Source organism: Vanessa atalanta, chromosome 5 (assembly GCF_905147765.1).
Source record: "Vanessa atalanta chromosome 5, ilVanAtal1.2, whole genome shotgun sequence".
Taxonomy (NCBI): domain Eukaryota; kingdom Metazoa; phylum Arthropoda; class Insecta; order Lepidoptera; family Nymphalidae; genus Vanessa; species Vanessa atalanta.
Genome location: NC_061875.1, coordinates 6,665,995 through 6,688,927, shown reverse-complemented (window position 1 = coordinate 6,688,927; position 22,933 = coordinate 6,665,995). Strand labels below are relative to the sequence as shown.

The following is a 22,933-nucleotide window of genomic DNA, read 5'->3' as shown; positions in this document are numbered from 1 at the left end:
TGTGTCGGGAGTTAACAGAATCGGATAATTGTCTGCATGTCGGGAGCATAAATCCATAATTTTTTGAAAACTGTTCTACACATTTTGTCAATGACAAGTTTCGTTCAAATTAATATATTCTACAATAACGGTAGAGTACCTTAACCTTAAATATATAATTGCTCTACTTTTGATCTGGCAAATAAAATTTGCACCCATTTTGCATCATATTCGCAATAACCTAGACATAATCCACGTCTATGCTAAAACACAGTTCAATAAGCTTTTTAGGCCTAAATTCACCGCGCTGACAAATTACAACTCGTCTGTTTTGATGTGGTTGTATCAACTAGAGCTCAGAGCGCGTCATGGGTTCTCTTCATTGCCACAACGCGTTGTGGTCGAATGACATGATAATGTTTTCGGTACAAATTTCGTTATGTGGGATTTCTGTATTTGATAAACAACTTCATGATTTTTATAAAAAATAAATTGGGATATGAATGTTACAGATACCTCAACGGGTTGTAAGCTGTTTTTGCTCTATGAGAGTATTCACTGTTTGAGTCTAGCATAAATAACTTTACTCAGCATCAGTTCAGATAAGCTATAGATAATAAATGTATACACGGATAGATTATAAATACTACTGTTATGATATGCCCGTCGTCAAGTACCTGGTCTATATATGTTTCAGATAATTCTAAAACTAAAAGATAAATTATGTCAATCACAAGATAATTTTGAAGTCTTTTTAATATAAAAAAACAGTTGAGAATATTAAATTTAATATAGATATTATTACGCTCGGCCGCTTTTCCATTATTGGCTGATGTTTTCCTGTAACAGGTAAAATCCATTTTTATTAACGGACACTCAACATAATATTATGTACTTTGCGTGATGTGTAACACTCTTTGACATATACCTACATACGATCCTAAAATAACAACTCTACTGTACAATAAGTACCAAGCTGTGCGTGAATAAAACAGTACATCGTTTTTGTTAGTCCGACTATACCAGGTATCTTTTAATACATTTTTAGGAGCAAATATTTTTGATATAATATTAAAATCTCATACGTATGTATGATGATTTTAAATACAAACATTTTCCGTATGTTTATGTAAATGCGCTTTTGTCAGAAACTTATTACACGGTTATTATATATTTTTATGGAAAGAGTTTATTGTATAAAATATTAAGATCGAGTAATTCCCCATGTGTAAGTTTAGGAATAGTGCGTGGACGATAATATTATTTTGATATAATCAAAGTGCTTAAGACTTAATTGCTGGATGAAGTTTGGCGTAAACAGTAAACGTTTAAACATTATAATTAGTACGATATATCATTCAACATGATAACACCATATTTAAAATCGATAAATATTTTCATTTTATCTACAACAAGAAGTATAAATATAAATCATCTGTAAAATCAATTTTATTATTCTTGCCATGATGTGTCGGTAAGTTTTGAAATTACAAGCGTTGTGTAATTAATTATCAGTTATATTTAATTTTATAACAGAGATTTACTGAGATCTATCCCTATTCTTATTTGTAGTGGTTTTGTAAAACATTTACTTACCTATACTTATTAATTGTATATTCAACCGCCATAAGTAGTACTTAGTATCGTTGTTTCGATTTAAAGGGTGAATGAGCCAGTGTAACTACAGGCACAATGGACATAACATCTTAGTCCCCGAGGATAGTGGCGCATTGGTTGGATATGAAATGGTTGTTATTTGGCTTGCAACAATGTCTATGGGCAATGGTGAGTACTATTGGTGACCCATTTGCCCGTCCGCTTTACTATGCCACAAATAAAGTATGTCCTATGTCTTGCAAATATATTTGCAACTATAAAAATATAATTATTAGCGCTAATGTAAGTTCAGATGTTATTATAAATATAAATTGCCTCAGTGATTGGTTGAAACCCTAAGATATATAAAAAATAATGCGCATATTATTATAACGATATTGTGACGATAAAAAATCTAAAGTACTAGTTTGAACTATTGGATGTGATATTAAGTCTTTATTAATGTGACCTTCGTCGTATTAAAACCTCTTATAAATTGCTGTTCAACCTTCAAAATAAATTGACGTGAGCGTTATATTTTACAGAATAATGTGGTCGGTGTTTCTGGGAGTGGTGGCGTTGGCCTCAGTGGTCAGCGCATGTACACCCAGTGTGACTACAGTGAGTGGGACACACGCTCCAGTTACTGTTTGCTCAGGAGCGTTAATCTTTGCTGATGACTTTGAAGAATTTGATCTTGAGAAGTGGCAACATGAGAACACGTTAGCCGGTGGTGGGGTAAGTTGATATGTAATATATTTTTAATTTTTATTCCTAGTAGCAAACAAAAGAATATCGTCTTGTTCGCGTAATAATGTAATTTAGTAATTATTGTCACATGTAAGCGAGTTCGTAAACACCAGTAAACACTATTGTCTAGAAGATAAATCTGTCATTATAAATAATGTAGCTGTTATCAACCCACTACGCTAAGTACTTTATAAGTCATAACTTCCATATTGTTCAAGAACCAGAACACATGAAAATACTTTTTATTTTAACTTTAAATCGTTCATTATTGTTAGAACTTCAAAGTCTTCACGACGGGTATCTATTAGGTAATTGAAGGAAACAACCATTCTAAAAACATTTGCAATGCGTTAATTTTCATTAAAAGAGGAAACCGAGTACCATTTTTTAAAATTTCAATATTTTCGGTGTGTGTTGGTTCTTTTTACAATGTGTATTTCGTAAAAACTGTTTTTATTTTAATTTCGAACATAAAGAACACATACTACTTATATGTCAAGATATAAGGCTTTATACTTTAGATAAATAACAACAAGTATATCATAATATCTACCATTTACATAAATACTATTGTTTTTTATTAGAATTGGGAATTCCAATACTACAGCAATAATCGGACTAACTCCTTCACTGACGACGGAAAGTTGTTCATTCGTCCATCGCTGACATCAGATCAGTTTGGTCAAGCGTTTCTAACGAGCGGTCGGCTTAATATTGAAGGGGGAGCGCCTGCTGATAGGTGAGTTTTTTATAACTAATGAAATTCGATTCTAAGTGAACGAATAATGTATTTGCTTGTAAAAACTATTTGCATTTTAATACGAAACCCGTCTCTCATTCTTCAATATATAATTCTATTACTCAAATGTATTTATGTATTACATTAATTTTAATATACTTAGTATATTATAACAACAATATGTGTTACTAATTTTCGAACATTAAGAGAGAAATCGTGAAAGAACAGATCCAATAATAGTCATATCAATATATTTGAAATGATTACAATCAGATCAAGAGCAATTTATTGTTTTCAAATCTTATCGAGAAATAATAGTTTTATCATTGTAATTAGGTACGTGAAATACGAATACATCTTTACTACGTCAAATTACAGAATATTAGTACGATTAAGTGCCTACTTAAAATGCAGATTCCATATTAATTATTGGAAGAAATATTTTCTGCAAGTCACATTGAATGTTTGCTTAAAAAAAACTGGAGTTATAAATATAATTAAAAAATCTTGTAAAGGCATATTTGTTGAAATACTACTTTTTTGTTGAACTTTTTTTTGTCAATATATACCTATATTATCTTGTTCATATGTTTTAAGAACTACTTACAACAAAAAACGATAAATATTAATCATAACAGTTAACGTATCTTTTTTTAACATGCACAATTATAATATCAATATTAAGTGTAAAGTGCAGCTTCGTAAGATTAAAATCTGTTGATTGATTATGTGACAAAAGGGCGTAACGAAAAACATTATATTTTATGCGTGATAAAACATTTTTAGTAATTAATGACATCACAAATTTTATTTTAGACGTACAAATAATAATATGTACGTAATTGTATAAATAAAACAAATTCGAAACAAAATCGAATTAGGGAATACTAATATCATTGTAAATATAATTAACTAAAAAGAGCAACTATGCGAGGTTCTTGCCGTTTCTTCTCGCTGGTGGTCGCTGCTCTCCGAAACGTTGAAATTTCAAATTGACGATTCTAAAGTGCTTTATTGTAAACTTTACTTAAATAAAATACATTTAATTTGATTAAATGACCCCATGGACAAATATTGCTTTTTATTATATTTGACTAATTTAACGTATTTTTTTAAGGTGTACTAATCCTCAGTGGTTCGGGTGTGAGCGTACAGGTTCACCTTTAAACATATTAAATCCCATCAAAAGCGCACGTATCCGTACTGTGAACTCCTTTAGCTTCCGCTATGGAAAGGTTGAAGTCCGTGCCAAAATGCCCGCAGGAGATTGGCTGTGGCCAGGTAACTATATCTCATACTTAAAGATATGTATCAGGTTCATTATTTATCTTTAAATATATATATGTATGAACATATTCTAACCTTAATTATTTATGCTTAATATTAAAGGTTCACTTATTGATTAGAAGAGTTCGTAAGAGGTTTTATATGCTTATACTTAGCTATACGGAAGGGCTTATAACTTGTAAAGAGCAGAAAGTAACTATAGGTAAATTTTTACAGCTATTTGGCTTATGCCTGCTTACAATGTTTATGGTACATGGCCATCCTCTGGCGAGATTGACCTAGTCGAATCTCGCGGGAACCGCAACATGTTACAAAACGGCGTACACATCGGAACACAAGAAGCCGGATCCACATTACACTACGGACCGTACCCAGACTTAAATGGCTGGGAACGCGCACATTGGTTGAGGAGAAATTCGAATGGATACGATCGCAACTTTCATCGTTACCAACTTGAATGGACTCCAGGTTATTATACTATTGTGAATTCATTAAATAAATATAACAATATATAAGTGTTAAGTTACTATTTTCAAATATAATGTAATGTTATTTCTAAAAAAGTTGATTATCCCTATTGGATTAATCTATAAAAATATTTTTATATACTACAGCGAGGATTATTTCAATTTATGGTAATTAAATATGTTCCTGTAACTTTTTTCTGCAGACTTCTTGAAGTTCAGCATTGACGATGTGGAACTCGGTCGAGTAACACCCGGAAGCGGCGGTTTCTGGGAATACGGTGGCTTCAACAGTAATCCCAACATACTCAATCCATGGCGATATGGAACCAAAATGGCGCCCTTTGATCAGAAGGTAAAAAACGCACTTCTTCTGTCATCAGATCACAAGTTTATAGTATATACGCGTATACGAGAAGTAAAAATTATTAACTATCTATTGATTGATTTTAACGATAAGTAATAAAGATTATTAACTTACAACAAAAAAAAACATTTGATAACGATTTTAAAGTACGATCTATCAAAACTCGTTAAGTGATTTCTTAGATAAATGTCCCTCGCAACCTTAATCGAAAAGATCAATTAATAATCGCAAAAATATGTTATATAGCGGTATTTTATATAGTTAGCAGGCTATGTGTTGAGTCTACTTTCAATTGTATTTAGTTAGTTAAGTTAAATAATATTTTCAGTTCTACATGATCATAAACGTGGCCGTGGGCGGTACCAATGGATTTTTCCCTGATGGGGTATCTAATCCAACACCCAAACCTTGGTCAAATAATTCACCAACGGTAAGTTATATTATCACATTTAATCTTATAGTCTCGTATATATCTTAATACTAAATATACGTATTAATAACTGTTAGTCTAACCGGCTACTAGATACTATCCCATGCCATAGACAATCACTACTTTTTAATTAATTCGACATTCCAGACAATCTGTTCATAGACCCTTTGTATATATAAAGTACAAAATACATTACACAAACTTACAAGATTGTGGTTAAAATATGCAATATATTTGGAAATCTGGTCGGCCGAGTTGCCATTCCTTCGGATTACTACGGTGAGGGATTAGGGAGAGTTTTGTATTACTACCCATCCCTGCGCAATTGTCAAGTCTCACATAAACACGGCCGCCGTTATTTAAAATTCCATGCAATTCTGGTAAACTTAGTTTAATAATAGAATAGTTGCTACAAGTAAGAATATTAATTTTATGTTTTATATCTAATAGGCTGCTACTGATTTCTGGAATGCACAAGCAGCATGGTTACCTACCTGGGGACTCAACCAGAACGAAGGCAAAGACGCATCTCTGCAAGTTGATTATGTACGCGTTTGGGCTTTGTAAATAACTAATGTTAGGTATAAATATATTTACGATGAAATTAAATACAACTTTTTTTTTTATTAACAACCTTTACAATACCTTAAGTATGGAATGACTTATTTTAAACAATTACAATGTGACAAGGACTTCGTAGCTTATTTAATAAACAATTTAAGGCTTATAACGAATACAAGATTAGGTGAAAATTGTTTTCAAATTTTGCTTAATAACGCGAATCTTCTTTTAATTATTTTTTGCCCAAGTGCCAACAACTATCAACCAATAAATCAGTTTCCGAGATAAACTAATAATCTAATTCCATTAGATTATATTTAGAACGATTTCGAGATTATTCATAATGTTAAATTTTATCATTTTCTCTACTAATATAATAATTAATAATTAATATATAAATGTTACACGTTTGTGCGTTCGGTTGTTACATAAGTAAGGCAAGGCGAGAATGGTACTGAAAATTTAAATGACGCCGAATGATGAACACTTTTGTAAAGTAAATAAGCGTGACCAGTCTAGCAACGAACCGACATCGATTAAATTAACGAAATTAAAATAAAACAGTACGTTAATTTCGTTTCGTAACAAGTGTATATAAATCAGGTTGATAAATTATATTTTTAATTTACAAAGAAAATTAAAGTTATTGTTCGTTATAAGCCTCATTTATGCGAAAGAAAAAATATATTTATATGTCGATATTTTCAACAACTTAATACTTACGCAATGTTAGTCAACGATAATTATTAAAATAGTTTTAGTAGGTATCCGTTTTTCGATGGGTGAGCCTCACGCGTGCGGGCGGCCCGAGGCCACGCCGACTCAGTCCATGTGGTAGAACCGCGGGCTGAGGTACTGCGGCGGGCGCGCGCCGGCCGCGGGCGACGCGCCCGCCAGCACGTGCGGCATGGGCCGCCGCTTGTCCGCGAGGGAGCCCGCGCGCGAGTAGTAGCGCCGCTCGATCACCTGCGCGCCCATAGTACGATATACGTGGCGGGCAACCAGCGCTTATAGACAAATGGCGCTGTAAGAAATTTATTCTACCCTACCCAGAAGTGCTGGCGCAAAGCCCGCCTTCAAAAGGAATGATTATGACTAATAACTAAAAAGTTGTAAAATTGTCTTTGTCTTATTTATAATTTGTCTTTGATTAAGTTAGGTTCTATATATAACAGCACGCTAGACGTACATCTAAGAGTAGGTTTTATGCCTGATACCTTGGTAATAATAAATGTGTTTATAGTTAACAAATAGTAATGCTTAAATACAAAAACTTATAACTTAATAGTGATAATAATTCAGCTATAAATATACGATTCTGCTCATACCACTAAGAAATCTAACATCAGATCATAATAAAAGGGTCATATATGCCTTAAAACTCAATATGCGTATTTATTATTGTAAGTGTAACCAGCACACTCAAACGTCACCATCTTACGTAATGTTAAAGAAATATTATTGTTATCAAAGTTATATATACATTTTTTACTTAAGACGTGATAGGTAGTGGTTAGAAGACGTGAATTATATGACCTAGTTTAAACGAGGCCAAGCTCTAAATTTTCATGTGCCTTTGGTATTGAAGCAGCATGGTGGGGTGAGCTCCAAATATTCTCCTCAAAAAAGAGGAGGCTTTAGCCCTTTTCATAACATTACTTTTTATTTTCTGGGTATATTCCTAACAAGCCCCATAGAGCTCTACGGTTAAATAGCCGAAACGTTTGTTAACGGCGCACTCGCTACATATATTTACACATGATAGACGCTACATATGATATACACAAGTTTTGACTCAAACCCTACTACTGATATTAAGAACCAAATGTAAACAAACAAAACTTGTGCGAGACTCGACTAGTCGGAGAATCGGATCAGAAACCTAACGTGTGCGGCCAGGCTTCATGAAATGTAATAACTGTATGTACTCACTTTATCAAAGAATCGCGTCAATTTCACCGAGTTGGTTGTACCGGGTGCGAGAGATCTGAAAAATATTATTTATTTATATGTAATTTTTGTGTATCAATTAAGGATATATTTTTTAATAAATACTCAAATGCTAATAATCATACCGTGCTTGATAACAATTCACAAATATTTCGTCGGCCCCGCATTGTTCTGCTATACTACTCGCTAATCTTCGATATTGATTTTTCCTTTGCTTCTCTTCGGCTAAGTCATATTTCGTGCCGATCACAAGAATTGGAATCTAAAAATGTAACTTAAAAGTAATCATTATAAATTTAACTGCACTCTTTATTAATGAAACGTAAAAGTAGTTAAGTTACTGAGCAATAATTGAGCCCTAATTATTATCCGGCTGGATTAAATAGGAGTTTGAAAACGTTCGAAAGTTTGATCAACTTATAAATATTGAAAATAAAAATAAAACTGAAAGTTGCTATTTTTAGAATATATATGGATAAATATATAATTATTTACCATGAGCAATAAATAGTGCCTTTAAAAATAAATACCGTTTACACTGCACAAGATCCGAACTCTAGTTTTCCAAAAGTTAAAGCATACACACTTGAGTAGATCCGAGGAACTGCTCTGGATCCACATCTACGTGTTGGTAATTCGGATTTGTACTATCTTGATTTAAAATTTCAGACAGCCACTTCTGGAGGTTTATTTGACTTTTTCTATTTGTCAAATCATGCACCAAAATAATTCCTAAAAAAAATACGTAAGCATTACATACTAGGCATATATTTTTATTTCATAATATAAGTATATACATTTTTACTACTTAGTATCTTCAAAAAATCACTCTTCTCTTCAAAAATTTTAATTTACATGAAACATTCTTCTTAGTTTTCCATCCAAATCTAAAAATTTATTATTAACTCACCATGTGTTGGTTGATAGAAAACGTTCCTAGTATTCCTGTGATTATTTGAACCCCCAACATCCCATAGTTCCACAAAAAATGTATTCTGGGCCTGTGTACCTTCTTTGTATCTATGCAATTTCACCTCAACTGAACAGCCCACTGTCCACCCCGGTGAAAGCAGTGGCTTATTGTGGGCAATTAGGTACGTTAAAGATGTTTTTCCGACGCCTTAAAATAAAAAAGTTTTATTTTTGACCAATTTTTTTTAATTAATTAAATTATGCTTTGCGGTGTTTGTCATATGAAAAAAAAATCAATTGTATATAAATTCAATTATATTACCTCATACCTTAATCAATGTTATTCCAACTCATTTAATTTCCAAGCACATTAATAATAAATAATTTTAGGAATATAAGGTAAATTTAATGTTGGTAGTATTAAAATAGTAAACCAAGATGGCCCAGTGGCTCGAACATATGCATTTTAAGCGATAGTGCGGGTTCAAACCCACGCTTAATTAATATCGGCGTTGAAGAAAAACATTGTGAGGGATTTTACATGTGTGTACAGTTTCAATGAAATGGATACACGTGGCACGTACGTATCCACCAGCACGCAATAGAAAAATGTGGTGAAATAAGCTCAAACTGAAACGGAGAAGAGGCTTTAGACCAAGGACATTCAAAAGCCGTTACTTTAGTTTTTCTTTAGGTACAAAAATAAATGTAGAACAATACCTTACAAAAATTTTGTATTCTGTTTTTTTTTTTTAATTATAATTTCAATATTTTATTCAAAATCAATAAATATTATCAATCATTTGATACGTTTAAAACTTTCTTTTGTATTTATGTATTTTTTTATTTAAATTCATAAATTGTAAATAGTTATAGTTGAACCTTTATGTGAAATTTATCTATAAATGTAACGTAATTAAACTTTCGCGCCAAAAATAATAAATTAAAATGTTGATGTTGTCTAACCTAAGACAAACTGTCATGGCACCAAATGACCGAACATGTTGGCAAATGTTAGTTTATATGTGATATTAAGTGATTATTGATTCCGGTATTAATGTAGAAGTAGGCAGAGTTAAAAGTTTAAATTAGTGACTTTAAATTACCAGAGTCCCCAAGGACGACGACCTTCACTTTCTCAATTGCAGCCATTCCCAGGTAAATACTTTAACAACAATCTACTGTATTTGGATTGCTTAAATTATTATGACATTTCTTTGCCGACACGCGTTGCCAACCTTGTCACAAAATTAGAATAAGGTTGCCATACTTTAACAAATAGAAACTCCATATTTGATTTTTAATTAATTTAATCTAATTTTATAATACACATATGTATTTAATTTAGATATTTAACAGTGAACAAATAAGACATTACTGGCTTATTGACCAATCGAACGATTTAAAAGAAAACTTACTAAAACGGAAGTCGCAATAATGTAACGGGTAACATTAATTATATATAGATACATAGGAATATCATATTTTTTGTTCTATGAGTTTCTCTGCTGTACGGTCTACTTTACGTGAAAATTTTGCTAAAATCAATAATAAATAATGCGTCCGCCATTGTGTACTATCAAGTTTTCAGTATTTTGTAAATATCTTTAAATTAAAATGCCACAATTTTATATTTTATACATCGAAACACTAACTACATTATAACAATGAAGGTGTATTGTAAAGTAATAATTGTGCTTCTTTCTATAAAATCTGTGCACCTTTATTGTGGTCCATACAATGGACAAATTTGCAAGCATTACTCAACTGGATTAGTGTGGTACAACCATACAGGAGGTCTTGAAAATGAAAAAATTACAAGCGGCCTTTGGAAAGAAATGATATCAGCCTTGAAAGAACCTTGCCGCAGTAAAGCAGAAAAACTTCTGTGTTCCTATGCATTTCCAAAGTGCATTGACAAAGACGGCGTAGGATATTTTGCATTACCATTATGTTATGAAGATTGTATGGCTGTTAAAATGCAATTTTGTTACAATGACTGGATTGTTATTGAAGAACAAAAACGTCGTGGCGTATTTTTTGAATCAAGAGGTCATTTTCGATTTCCAGAATGTGAAAATCTTCCAAAATTTTCTGGTAAAGGTTCACAAGTAACATGTAATAATGCTGGTATCACAGAAATGGATTATAGTCAGGTGACAACGACGTGCATTCAAGGTAATGGCCAATATTATCAAGGTACAATGAATGTCACTGAGACTGGTTTAGCTTGCCAAGCCTGGGAGTCACAGCATCCACATCAGCATACAAGACCACCTCTCGTTTTCCCAGAAGTTCAAAATGCTACAAATTATTGTAGAAATGCTGGTGGAGAAGAGCGTAAGCCTTGGTGTTACACTATGGACCCAAATGTGAGATGGGAACTTTGTGACATACCCATGTGTGCTAACTTTAGTGAGGAAATAGACAATACAAATGGATCAATTGTTATGGAAAATTATTTTACACCCACATTTGTGTTATTACTCTCTATTGGAGGCCTTGGATGTATATTAGGCATAGCATCAATTGCCCTTTTGTGCCACTACTTCTTGAAAAACCATTATTCTAAATGTACCATCTCAAGTCGTAGAAACTTACAAAATGTAGATATTGATTTAGATAAGCTTCCAAGTAACCTGGCTTATCATACAACTGGAGCACAACTCAATCCTAAGTTAGAAAAGTTAGAGTTTCCTAGGAATAACATAATTTATATTAAGGATTTAGGCCAAGGTGCATTTGGAAGAGTGTTCCAAGCCAAGGCTCCTGGTCTAATTCCTGAAGAAGAATTCACTTTGGTTGCTGTAAAAATGCTCAAAGATGAGGCCTCACATGACCTACAATTGGATTTTGAAAGAGAAGCTTGTTTGTTAGCTGATTTTGACCACCCAAATATTGTAAAATTATTGGGTGTTTGTGCTATAGGACGTCCTATGTGCTTATTATTTGAATTTATGGGTAAGGGTGACTTAAATGAATATTTAAGAGCATGCAGCACGGCACCAAATTTCCAACCAGCTGTAGAAAACAGAGAAGATATAAGACTTCTTGTGACTCCTCTTAGCCATTTGGACCTTCTTCATGTTGCCAGACAGATAGCGTCTGGGATGGTATACCTTTCTGATAGGAAATTTGTGCATCGTGACTTAGCTACTAGAAACTGTCTAATTAATGATGATATGGTTGTTAAAATTGCTGACTTTGGACTTTCACATAAAATTTACTTACAAGATTATTATAAAGGTGATGAGCATGATGCTATTCCTGTAAGATGGATGCCTTTAGAGAGTATATTATATAATAAGTATACCCTAGAATCAGATGTCTGGGCATATGGTGTATGTCTTTGGGAAATATTTTCCTTTGCCCTTCAACCATATTTTGGTATGACTCACGAAGAAGTTGTAAGATTTTTAAAAGATGGCAATGTTCTTGCTTGCCCAGACAACACACCAAGATGTGTATATGATTTGATGAAGCAATGCTGGAATCATCATCCAAGTGATCGTCCAAACTTTAGAGTTATATATCAAACCCTGGACAATATACAAATGGTACTTGAAAGGAGTAATTCTAATTGATAATTTAAATAATATTGATTTCCAACAAAACAAAACTGATCATTGTATATTAACAAAATGAAATAAATTGTTTGATCAATTAATATAATTCTGTAAAAAGTTGTCGTGCCACTTAGATTTAAAATATGTAAAAGCCACTTAAATTGTATTAGCTGTTTTGATTATTGTTGTGTGTGATAAGTGATGACTAATGTTTTGATTCAGTGAAATATGTTCAACACAAATTCAAGTACCGGTACTTTGGACTATTTGGTGATCACAGTAATTGTTGGAAACATGTATTATTACTAATAACACAGGAATTATTACTAATAATGCCCATCTGGACCACCTCTAGTGTAGCAATGTTGTTTTAAGATAGTAATTATAATTTGTAGATATTTTTCTATTGTGCAGTTTAATCATAACAAGACTGATTTTGTTTAATAATGTTCCTTTGTCATTTGGGTATGTGAACTGTTCGTGATTTTTATGTGTTTTATGGCAGGCTAATGAATATTTAATTTTATTTTTGTTATACATATTCCTTGAACATTATCAGAGATTTGTCATGATAAATTAATAAAAATTATGTTTAACTGAATGTCTGATAAATTGTACTGGCCAAAATTTATTCAGCAATGTATGTAAAGTGCCAATTTTGAAAGAATGATTTTAAACAGTAGCTAGTTTTAAACTTTGTTATGTTTAATTTGTAACTAAGTACATTTTCCATAGACATACCATGGTCATATTGGTAAATCTTATTATTGTTAGTAACTATTGTATTACTAGTAATTTTTGTATCAATTGAAATTTAAAAAATCATCAACTTAAAAAGCGACGATCACTAGAAAATCGGCTGCTTGATGATGCTTGTAAACTTGGGAAGTCTTCAAGTATAACCGAACATGTGTCAATACTCAATATATTGTGTATCTTGAATCACAAGCATTCTTCTCTTCCTACCATTTTCTTAGTATTTGTTCGATTACACTTGAGTCTTGAACGTTGCTGACGTAATACAATATATAAAATTACGTGGGGTTATACATAGAAAAAACATTATCCCCTTTAAAGTCTAATTCGCAATTTTAAATATTTTCTTAAGTTGTTTGATCATAATACTTCTTACTATAATGTGAATTGATATTTTTATAATATTTCTATCTTCTTTTTATATAGAAGTCGCCATGCTAAGCAAGAATTAATTAGTCATTTTCTAAAATCAAAATCATTTGAAAAAAAAATCACATGTAAATGACTTTGCATTAGCGGGGGCGTATTTATTTATTACTTATTCAGTTACATTTTAACTTACATATAATTATATAGATTTTTTAATATCCAATCAAGCCATCCATTAAATCAACGATAAAATCATGTGAAATAAAACACTGCCAGATACATTTTTGTATTATGTATATTATTTTTAAAAACATTTAATTTCTATGACATAGTATTTTGGAATTTTGTATTTTATGAAACATTATACATTTAATTTATTAAATTGTGTTAATCTTTGTCGTTAAGAGTAAATAATTCGATTTTTAAATACCTGTTTTTTAATTTTTGTAAACCTTTATTAATTCATTTACAAGAAAATGTATGGGCAAAAGATCCAACCACCTGATAGATGGGGGCTTGTTCAGTTTATTTTCGAAAATAAAAATTTGATTACTTGCTTACAATCTGTCGAATAAATTCGCCTATTATAGAATGGAATCCACAGGATCAAGCCACATACTACAAAAACTGTCTATATGTGGCTTTATTTTTATTTTGAGTGATTCTTATGCGATTTCGCGCCCCATGATATTTAAATAATAAGATTATACGATGATACGTTAAATTATACGACAATATTTAGACAAAAACACTGAATTCCGGTATATATATGTACTGGTAAAAATATCATGTCAAAATATTGATGAGGATATAAAAAAAAGAAACAATCATTTATAGCCATAGACAGATTACAATACCACCAGTTTGGACCAAACAATGTAGCCGTTCTTGTTTTGTACTGAATTAATAGCATGTTACCGCACGCGTATTCTTTTTCCGTGTTTTATTCAAATACCGTGGTAAATTTCTAAAACTACTCGTACAAAATCTTTATTAAAGATTTATAGGAGGTGATTACAAATGAAGTTATTATTTTGGCTTGTTTTATTTGTAATTTTTTTTTATAATAATCGGCTGTCGCGGCCTTTATCTTAGAGCCTTAAAGATAACGTTCAATGATATTTTTTACATTTTCATTTTTTTCCGCCTAAATTTTCCATTACACACAGTGACCGGTAGTGACGTGAGTGACACGGTAAGAAACAAAACACTGATGCGCCGCTAGCACAATATGTTAATAATAATATGTCCGTTAATGGTGTAAATATATGGCTTATTCAAATATTAATGTTTAGCATCTCTTCAATCACCCAAGCCTAAATATTTCGTTAGCGGTAAACATATATTTATATAAATTGGTATAAGAACGATGTTTCCAAGACCGGCAGTAAAAGCAGCATGACGAGTTAAGATCTGAACTTTGCAATGGGCATCTTGGTAGAAGTGTAGTTGAAATCTCTTTCGCTTTATCAAATTATTAAAACACAATAGATTATGTTATATTCAATATATTTTTTACATATTTTCAGTTATTATGACTGAGGAGCGACTCGTCACTGAGGTGCCGAGTAGCTTAAAGCAACTAGCTAGACTTGTGGTTAGAGGATTTTATACAATCGAAGATGCCCTTATTGTGGACATGTTGGTTCGAAATCCTTGTGAGTGGCAAATCATTTAATACTTAACTTTTTGTTATACACACTATTTGAACTTATTTATATTTTTTTCATTTTCAAGGTATGAAAGAAGATGATATTTGTGAACTCTTGAAATTTGAACGAAAAATGTTGAGAGCTAGAATAGCGACTCTAAAAAACGATAAGTTTATTCAAGTTCGATTAAAAATGGAAACCGGTAGGTATTCAATAATTAATTGCAAATTAAATCTTACCTTTTACATGTGATATGATACATGTTTAATTAGTGAATATTATTTCCAGGTTTGGATGGTAAAGCACAGAAAGTTAACTATTACTTTATAAACTACAAAACTTTTGTCAATGTTGTTAAATACAAACTGGATCTAATGCGCAAGCGGATGGAAACAGAGGAGCGAGACGCTACAAGTCGTGCTAGTTTTAAATGTCCATCCTGCGGCAAAACATTCACAGATCTTGAGGTATACGAAATTCTGTATAATTTAAAAAGTTTTAGGTTCACCTCATATCGGAGAATTATCTTATTATTTATATGTAGGTATCTATAAATCTTTTACACGTCTGTATTAACTAAAGTCCTTCTGAACGGTTGGATCAATAATGAAATATTTTTTCATTATATAACAGGCTGATCAGTTGTACGATATGATGACACAAGAGTTCCGATGTACATTCTGTAATCAAGTCGTCGAAGAAGACCAATCGGCCCTCCCCAAGAAAGATTCGAGATTGTTGCTGGCAAAATTCAATGAACAATTGGAAACTCTTTACATATTACTTAGGGAAGTCGAGGGAATCAAATTGGCGCCAGAAATATTGGAGCCGGAACCGGTGGACATAAACACAATAAGAGGGTTCGTTTACATCGTATTTATTATTATCGTATCCCGCTAAATCTATCTAATCATCATCTGGAATAATACCTATGTTCATTTACTGCTGCTTTATAAAAAAAAGCACCCGATTTTCGGCTTTTATTTTTAAACTGCTCCAGCTATTTTGTAGTATGGTCACTCAGGAACCAGGATCGAAAGTCTTTACTTATGTTTAATATTCCGGCTATTTATTGTTTCAAAATATCAACATAAACAAATTCACGATGATACCATGATGTCTAATACACACTAAGAATATAATAAAAATCATTCATATTAAAAAAAGGTTTTATGTCCTAAAATCTTAAACAAATATGTATATTATATAGGTAACTAAAAAGTTCACATTAGGTAAATTCAAAACGTCACTGATCGTTCTCTGTCAGGTTAACGTCGAAGCAGTTCGGGAACCGGCCGTCGGGCGAGCAGTGGTCGGGCGAGGCCACGCGCAACCAGGGGCTCGCGGTGGAGGAGACGCGCGTCGACGTCACCATCGGAGACGCGGACGCGGCCGCCGACCCCAGCACGCTGCGCAAGGAGCGCCCCGTTTGGATGGTGGAGAGCACCATCGTCACCAACGACCAGGCATGCCCATGTTGCGCCCCTATCGCCTTATTCGCGACCTGTTTGCTAAGACTACCAAACTTCGAGCGATGTTACTGTAGTGTAACCTGTTTCCTTATTCTCGTAGTCTGATGGGATAACAATCCGACACAACTGAAGTTCAGGATCATAACCTATGACTATATAGTGTGTATGCCACACTTTCAACTTTCAATTGAAGAAGAACTTATATTAACCTGGCTCGTTATTACTCGTGCCTTCGGCATTCCGCTGCATATGCTTATAATGTATACGAGGTGACCACTAGACTAGAGGCGAGGCGGTTAAAGCATTCTAGATAGAGAATTAATACTAATTTATTATTATTTATTTCCCTTTACCATTAAACTGGTAGGTAGATTCTAATTTGTTTGTTTTTTGTATGTGCGAATCACAAGACCGACTGGTCTAATTTGAGATAATTATTTTACGAATGCCCATTTATTAAGAAAGATTAAAAACCAAATATCATCACCGCAAATTCCCACAAGCGCGAACCGGTGAAACCGCGCTCGGAACAGCTTGAGAAAAAAATCGTGTAAATTGTAATTATATTTATATATTTCAGAGCGACAGCGTCCATTCAACAGACGCAGCATTGGAAAAAGCGGCCAGCAACGCAGCCAATACAAAAACCGCTGGAAAAGAGAAAAACGACGATATCATGTCGGTTCTTTTGGCGCACGAGAAACAAAACACGGGTAACTAATTTCATGGCATTTACAATTACATAGTATATTATTTATAATACGAATGCAAATTACCACTAGTTCACTATTTTGATAGCTGGTTTGAGCTTGTATTTCTTCTAAACGGCAAGTATTTCTATAGAAATAAAATAACAGAATATTTTATTAAAATGACGACACCGTCAACAAGATATATTAAAGACGTTTAGAGTACGTCGAAAACGAATTATTTTAAGTAAATACCTAAATATTTATTTTAATGTGTTCTTTTAAACTATAGGTAATGCTGCTACAAATCCCTTAAAAACAGAACAAGATAGCTCTGATTCGAGCGACAATGAATCTAAGGATCCTTACAAATTAAAGGATGAACTGGCTGCAGTAGGTGAGTAAAAATTAAATTAAAAAAATATATGTATTTAAAAATATAGAGGCTTTTGAATTTCAATGAATGTTTAATGTAAACAATAAAATGAAATTAAACTATCTGTTATTATCTTCAGCCGAGATGGAAAGCGATGACTCAGAATCAGAAGACAACGCGCCAACTGTAATGGTGAACGGAAAGCCGGTGCCTATCACGAGCATCGACGATGACGTCATCGCTAGGATGACGCCCTCCGAAAAGGAGACCTACATCCAAGTTTATCAAGAATATTACAGTCATATGTATGACTAGAATAAGTGTAGTTGAGAATAAAAATTATGTACCGAATATAGATTTTTAGTTTACCTCATTTTTAATGACCAAATTTTTCTAACTATTAATAATAATCATTTTCAATAGGTTAGGTAGTCAACTAACTGTTTATAATTATGCATAAATGAATAACCTAATAAACGTAATCACAAAACAAAAAAAAACGTTCGAGAAATACTTCACACAAACTAGGGAGAACACGCAAAATTATGGGTGGGTGGATTTTTTTTTATAACATTTAATAGGAAAATAAATTTATACATATAAAAATAAAAGTTCTCTTTAATAAATAGTCGAAAATATTTTTACGAACGTCTAATAACATTATTAAAAGTTAATTACAAATTTATTCTAGAAACTTGTAAATAACAAAGCTAAAATATGAAGAATGTTAATTAATACTGAACAATCAATATGTTTTCATTTGTGCTATTGTATTAAATAGTTACAATGTCTAGGTCTAAAACACTTAAATACGCTGTATAATACATACATTAATTTAATAAAAACTACATACTTGTTTTGCTATTCTTGTATGTCTATCTGTACAGTAATGTAAATACTAGAAGAACATATAACACAATTTGTAATGTACTTAATAAATTAATAAATATATTATTTATTCTATATTACACGACACAAATGTATTGAGATACAAAGAATAATACCTATTCTTAAATTCAATGGTGGTGTCTGCACTTGCATTAAATAATTCTTGTCTATGTACTTTTATATACATGTTGTACAATACAGGTAACCCAAAAAAATACTTTCATGGGTACAACTATTTGTAAATACATTGTTTTCAAAATCGCATGTGGTAAGTCAATTGCAATCAATGCATACCATACTGTATTTTTACGTTGTAGGTACTCAAAGAAAAAAAAAATGGGTTTTTTACGATAACATAGATAAATAACGTTGTATGATTAATATATACCTATTTTGGAAATTCCAAATAAAAAGATAATTTCGTATGTGAATCATCAAAATGAACATCAAAAGTTAATTTTCTCAATTATTCAAAAAAACACTGACATGTTTATAAATAATAACAGTCGAGACTGACAAATGTAGAATTTATACTAGATTTACAGTGTTAAAAATTCTTAAAGTTATAATTTTGCACACACAATAAACTTGATTTAATTTATGTCTTTACCCCACTTCTCCCAATATTCATCTGTTTGCATTTCCATAATCCTCGAAAGACATCGATCACAAGCAAACATTTCTTCTTCACCAGTAAATATTGCAGCCTTGGCATCGTCCTTTAAAGTTATAAATTATTATTATATAATACACATGAAATTCGGCAGACATGTTTCTCATTTTAACTATATTCAAAATGAATGCAACTATATTTAGCAGATATAACGAAGATCGAAGACCATTATAAAAATTAATACAATTCTACAAATGTGCACAACAAGACTAAAAGTAACGACAATAATCTATTAAAACGTAGTGTCTTACCGAGTCTTTCGTTATTTTTAGATCATCCATTAGTGCTCTATCAGCATCCCCATATTGATCCTTTACATCTTCCAGATTAAAAAGAACCTTTGGATCACAATCAGCAGCAATGACAACCTAAAATAAATTTAAATGTATTTCTTAAAAGAGTTACTCAGGATAATTGTCATTTAGAGAAAAATAACATAAGATTTACAATATACATTCTTATGTGTTTGTTACGAAATTGTTATTTATATGGTACTTACCCTAACTCTATTGTCATATAATGTATCGATAAGTGTTATAAATCTTCGTATTTGCGATCTATGTTTTACTATTGATAATTGAGGTAGTTCTCTTATAAACACTGTATGGAACGTTTTTGATATTATGAGGTAATCACTAGCACCAAGAGGCTAAAAAATATAAGGAATATTTAATTAAAATGTTATTAAATTTGGTAAACAATATTTTTTAATTATAAAACAACTTACTCTGTCACATAACTCTTCAAAGGTTGAATCCAGAATACGTCCGCATGTTTTTGCAAACTTGACATTTCTACCCAGTATATTGATCACTCTTACCCGCACAGTATCAGTCTCTTTTGATACTAGGAACTTAAATAAATTATCTACAGTATTGTTATCCTCCGTAAGTTCACTGTTACTGTAAAATATAAAATGTATGTAATGAATGAAAATCCTAATTGATCTGTTATTTGTATGCAATATATATTTTAATGAATAGTAAAATTAATTGTACTGAAACTTCTAATCATTTACCTGTAAGGGCTAATAATTTCTAATAAAAGATTCTATTGTTATTTTCTAGTTAAAACAACACTTTAAAAATTCAAATTTATGTAGAATTTGATATTTTTTTAAAATGAGTAATTCTTAACTTCTAATAAAAAAAATTTGTGTCTTGTTTCTTAACATCTTATAACTTGATACTCACATAAAATACTTGCCATACTTATTGCCAGTTCCCCTTATTCTATAATCAATACCAGAGTCTAGTTGTATAACATTACAATGCTCTTTAAGAATTGGTATAAATGGCAAGAAATTCGATCTCTGCAGTCCATTTTTATACAGATCATCAGGTTTCCTGTTACTAGTTGCTATAACAACACATCCATTATCAAACAGTTGAGTAAATAGTCGTTTTAAAATCATAGCATCTCCAATGTCTGTAACCTATAAATATTTATTATTCAAATCTTATGTTTATCTTTAATGTTTGTGAATAAAATAAAGTTGTGAAACAAAAAAAAACAGTTTACAAATTCAATTAATCAATATTTAATAAAAACTTGGTTACAATAAAATATAGACATACCTGAAATTCATCAAAACATATCAACCAAGACTCTTGAGTAATATCAGCAGCTACGGGTGGAATAGGATCAAATGGCTTAGATCCTTCATCTCTAAAAGAACTTGCTCCTTTGCCTGATTTGATTTTGAGTTCATGTATTCTTGCATGTATATTTAACATAAAAGAGTTAAAATGGACTCTTAGTTTTTCTTTTATCTGAAAAAGAGGACATGTTTTAATTATATTTGTATAAATATTTAATAACTAAATAGATCCAAATAAATTTTTCAAACATACAGGAACGGTTTCATAAAATAGATCCATTAACATTGTTTTTCCACCACCAACACTTCCATAAATATACAGCCCTTTTGGTGCAATTATTTTTTGGGGTTCTTTTTTTCTAAACATACTAAAAAAGGATTCCCCTATTTTTGGTTGTATAACAGGCCTGCGAAAAACTGATACTTCTTGAAATATTTCTTGTAAATGTTGCACTACCATTTCCTGATGAGAGTCTTTACTCAGGACACCATTATTTACTTTTTCTGAGTACAAACTCCATGGACCTTGATTTGCAAGTGGTTTTTCCTTAATATTAGAAGATATAAACCTTGCACAGTGATAACAATATCTCATAGTCCTTTTAGTTAAAGATGTCAAATGAAAAGAAGATTTTTTTGGAAACATTATCAAGAATTACCTATTCACAAATATTCATAAAATTATTACATAAGTACAATATATTTTGACAGGTTAATACAAATCGTCATCGTAATTATTGTTCTCTAATACTAATGATGGTCTTCAACAAGTTCAACTAATACTAATATTAAATAAGCTTAAATTACAATACAGCTGTTTTATATTATCGGATTATTCGAATGTGTCATTCGTGACAATTGACAACTTTTCAGTTGTCAAATTAACGTCAACCTCAATTTTATGACATAATAGCTTTAAGCGTCACAAATTAAAAATCCTCTAAAACGAATATTTATCACAATTATTTGAAATGATCGGAAGTTGAAATGTAGGTAACAAGAAAAAACCTACAAAATAATATGAACTATTGAACAATAAGTAAACAAAGTAAAAAAAAGAAATATTAATATAGAAATATTATTTATTTTTACTAACTAAACAAATAATTGTCAAGTAAAGTAAGAACTCTAGCTTCTCTACGTTGTCTTTAATTTTCTGAGAGAAGGGTAATTCGATGGCAAAAATAAATTATATTATGTTTATTTTAATTCTCTTCACAAATGAAGATGATGAATATTTTCGATAAAATAAATACCATTGATTACGATGAGTATTTTTCAAAGACAACACTTTTGGGCGCTACAGGTGGTTAAGAATCCAGATATATGTTGCCGACGTTTCCGCCAACACATTGGTGGCGACTTCGATATCCGATATCGAATCGAACATAATGAAAGACAGATATATATTTCATACATTTTACTTCCTCCGATATAGCATTAGCGTCCGGCATCTTTATCGGATCGAATAATGTGAAAAAGCTCTAAGGAAGCAGACAGAATGAAGTGAGTAGGCAAGAGTATGTGCAATGAAACTTGAAAAGCTCTTTTTCGCACAAACAAACATTCTTGTGAAAATGAAGCCCCGGATATAATCTATGAAACTTTATTTTTGGGATACTGATTAAAAATAAGTAGATACGTATTTAAGCGTTTCTGGATATTCTACTTCGAATGGGTGAAATAGGGGCTGCCATTTCGTATATAGCCGCCATTTTTTTTTGTGTATATATTCCGCCATTTTTTTAGTTAGAAACATGAAACTTTAATTTTGGGATACTGATTAGAAATGAGTAGATATATATTTAAGCGTTCCCGGATATTCTACCCGTAAGGGTTGAAATAGAGGTTAAAGTT

At 31.7% G+C, this 22,933-nt stretch overlaps 5 protein-coding genes across 5 annotated transcripts; 3 read left to right on the top strand and 2 right to left on the bottom strand.

Annotated features, from left to right (window-relative positions):
• The first annotated feature begins 786 nt into the window (after positions 1-786).
• Positions 787-6,226, top strand: LOC125064364 (beta-1,3-glucan-binding protein-like). Its single transcript, XM_047671351.1, has 8 exons — positions 787-828; positions 2,121-2,313; positions 2,910-3,064; positions 4,182-4,345; positions 4,568-4,819; positions 5,022-5,170; positions 5,511-5,612; positions 6,063-6,226. The coding sequence occupies exons 1-8, from the start codon at positions 812-814 to the stop codon at positions 6,177-6,179; spliced, it is 1,149 nt and encodes a 382-aa protein (XP_047527307.1). The 5' UTR covers positions 787-811; the 3' UTR covers positions 6,180-6,226.
• A 750-nt stretch (positions 6,227-6,976) lies between these two features.
• On the bottom strand, positions 6,977-10,274 carry LOC125064366 (rab-like protein 3). Its single transcript, XM_047671353.1, has 6 exons — positions 10,142-10,274; positions 9,034-9,243; positions 8,710-8,855; positions 8,249-8,385; positions 8,106-8,160; positions 6,977-7,139 (listed from the first exon to the last, which is right to left on the bottom strand). The coding sequence occupies exons 1-6, from the start codon at positions 10,185-10,187 to the stop codon at positions 6,996-6,998; spliced, it is 738 nt and encodes a 245-aa protein (XP_047527309.1). The 5' UTR covers positions 10,188-10,274; the 3' UTR covers positions 6,977-6,995.
• On the top strand, positions 10,001-18,266 carry LOC125064363 (general transcription factor IIE subunit 1). The gene is made up of 9 exons (XM_047671350.1): positions 10,001-10,193; positions 15,256-15,384; positions 15,464-15,580; positions 15,667-15,845; positions 16,012-16,238; positions 16,646-16,844; positions 17,431-17,563; positions 17,832-17,936; positions 18,055-18,266. Exons 2-9 carry the CDS (start codon positions 15,261-15,263, stop codon positions 18,228-18,230), a joined length of 1,260 nt encoding a protein of 419 aa, XP_047527306.1. The 5' UTR covers positions 10,001-10,193; positions 15,256-15,260; the 3' UTR covers positions 18,231-18,266.
• LOC125064362 (tyrosine-protein kinase transmembrane receptor Ror2) lies at positions 10,511-14,141 on the top strand. Its single transcript, XM_047671349.1, has one exon. It carries the CDS (start codon positions 10,703-10,705, stop codon positions 12,617-12,619), a length of 1,917 nt encoding a protein of 638 aa, XP_047527305.1. The 5' UTR covers positions 10,511-10,702; the 3' UTR covers positions 12,620-14,141.
• A 385-nt stretch (positions 18,267-18,651) lies between the features above and the next one.
• On the bottom strand, positions 18,652-21,909 carry LOC125064011 (putative ATPase N2B). The gene is made up of 7 exons (XM_047670774.1): positions 21,330-21,909; positions 21,054-21,248; positions 20,670-20,911; positions 20,204-20,378; positions 19,976-20,125; positions 19,728-19,844; positions 18,652-19,522 (listed from the first exon to the last, which is right to left on the bottom strand). Exons 1-7 carry the CDS (start codon positions 21,720-21,722, stop codon positions 19,397-19,399), a joined length of 1,398 nt encoding a protein of 465 aa, XP_047526730.1. The 5' UTR covers positions 21,723-21,909; the 3' UTR covers positions 18,652-19,396.
• Positions 21,910-22,933: the final 1,024 nt, after the last annotated feature.

What these genes read in the sequence shown, in the direction of transcription:
- LOC125064364 (XM_047671351.1), top strand. An exon ending in GGGGGAGCGCCTGCTGATAG is followed by an intron (nt 3,065 to 4,181) that starts GTGAGTTTTTTA and finishes TATTTTTTTAAG; the next exon opens with GTGTACTAATCCTCAGTGGT. An exon ending in AGGAGATTGGCTGTGGCCAG is followed by an intron (nt 4,346 to 4,567) that starts GTAACTATATCT and finishes AAATTTTTACAG; the next exon opens with CTATTTGGCTTATGCCTGCT.
- LOC125064362 (XM_047671349.1), top strand. Translation starts at nt 10,703, where the DNA reads ATGAAGGTGTATTGTAAAGTAATAATTGTGCTTCTTTCTATAAAATCT.
- LOC125064011 (XM_047670774.1), bottom strand. Translation starts at nt 21,722, where the DNA reads ATGTTTCCAAAAAAATCTTCTTTTCATTTGACATCTTTAACTAAAAGG. An exon ending in AAGTATGGCAAGTATTTTAT is followed by an intron (nt 20,379 to 20,669) that starts GTGAGTATCAAG and finishes TATATTTTACAG; the next exon opens with TAACAGTGAACTTACGGAGG. An exon ending in TAAAAATAACGAAAGACTCG is followed by an intron (nt 19,523 to 19,727) that starts GTAAGACACTAC and finishes ATAACTTTAAAG; the next exon opens with GACGATGCCAAGGCTGCAAT.
- LOC125064366 (XM_047671353.1), bottom strand. Translation starts at nt 10,187, where the DNA reads ATGGCTGCAATTGAGAAAGTGAAGGTCGTCGTCCTTGGGGACTCTG. An exon ending in GTGAATTGTTATCAAGCACG is followed by an intron (nt 8,161 to 8,248) that starts GTATGATTATTA and finishes AATATTTTTCAG; the next exon opens with ATCTCTCGCACCCGGTACAA. An exon ending in TGACGCGATTCTTTGATAAA is followed by an intron (nt 7,140 to 8,105) that starts GTGAGTACATAC and finishes ATGGGCGCGCAG; the next exon opens with GTGATCGAGCGGCGCTACTA.
- LOC125064363 (XM_047671350.1), top strand. Translation starts at nt 15,261, where the DNA reads ATGACTGAGGAGCGACTCGTCACTGAGGTGCCGAGTAGCTTAAAGCAA. An exon ending in CATGTTGGTTCGAAATCCTT is followed by an intron (nt 15,385 to 15,463) that starts GTGAGTGGCAAA and finishes TTCATTTTCAAG; the next exon opens with GTATGAAAGAAGATGATATT. An exon ending in GCACGAGAAACAAAACACGG is followed by an intron (nt 17,564 to 17,831) that starts GTAACTAATTTC and finishes TTTAAACTATAG; the next exon opens with GTAATGCTGCTACAAATCCC.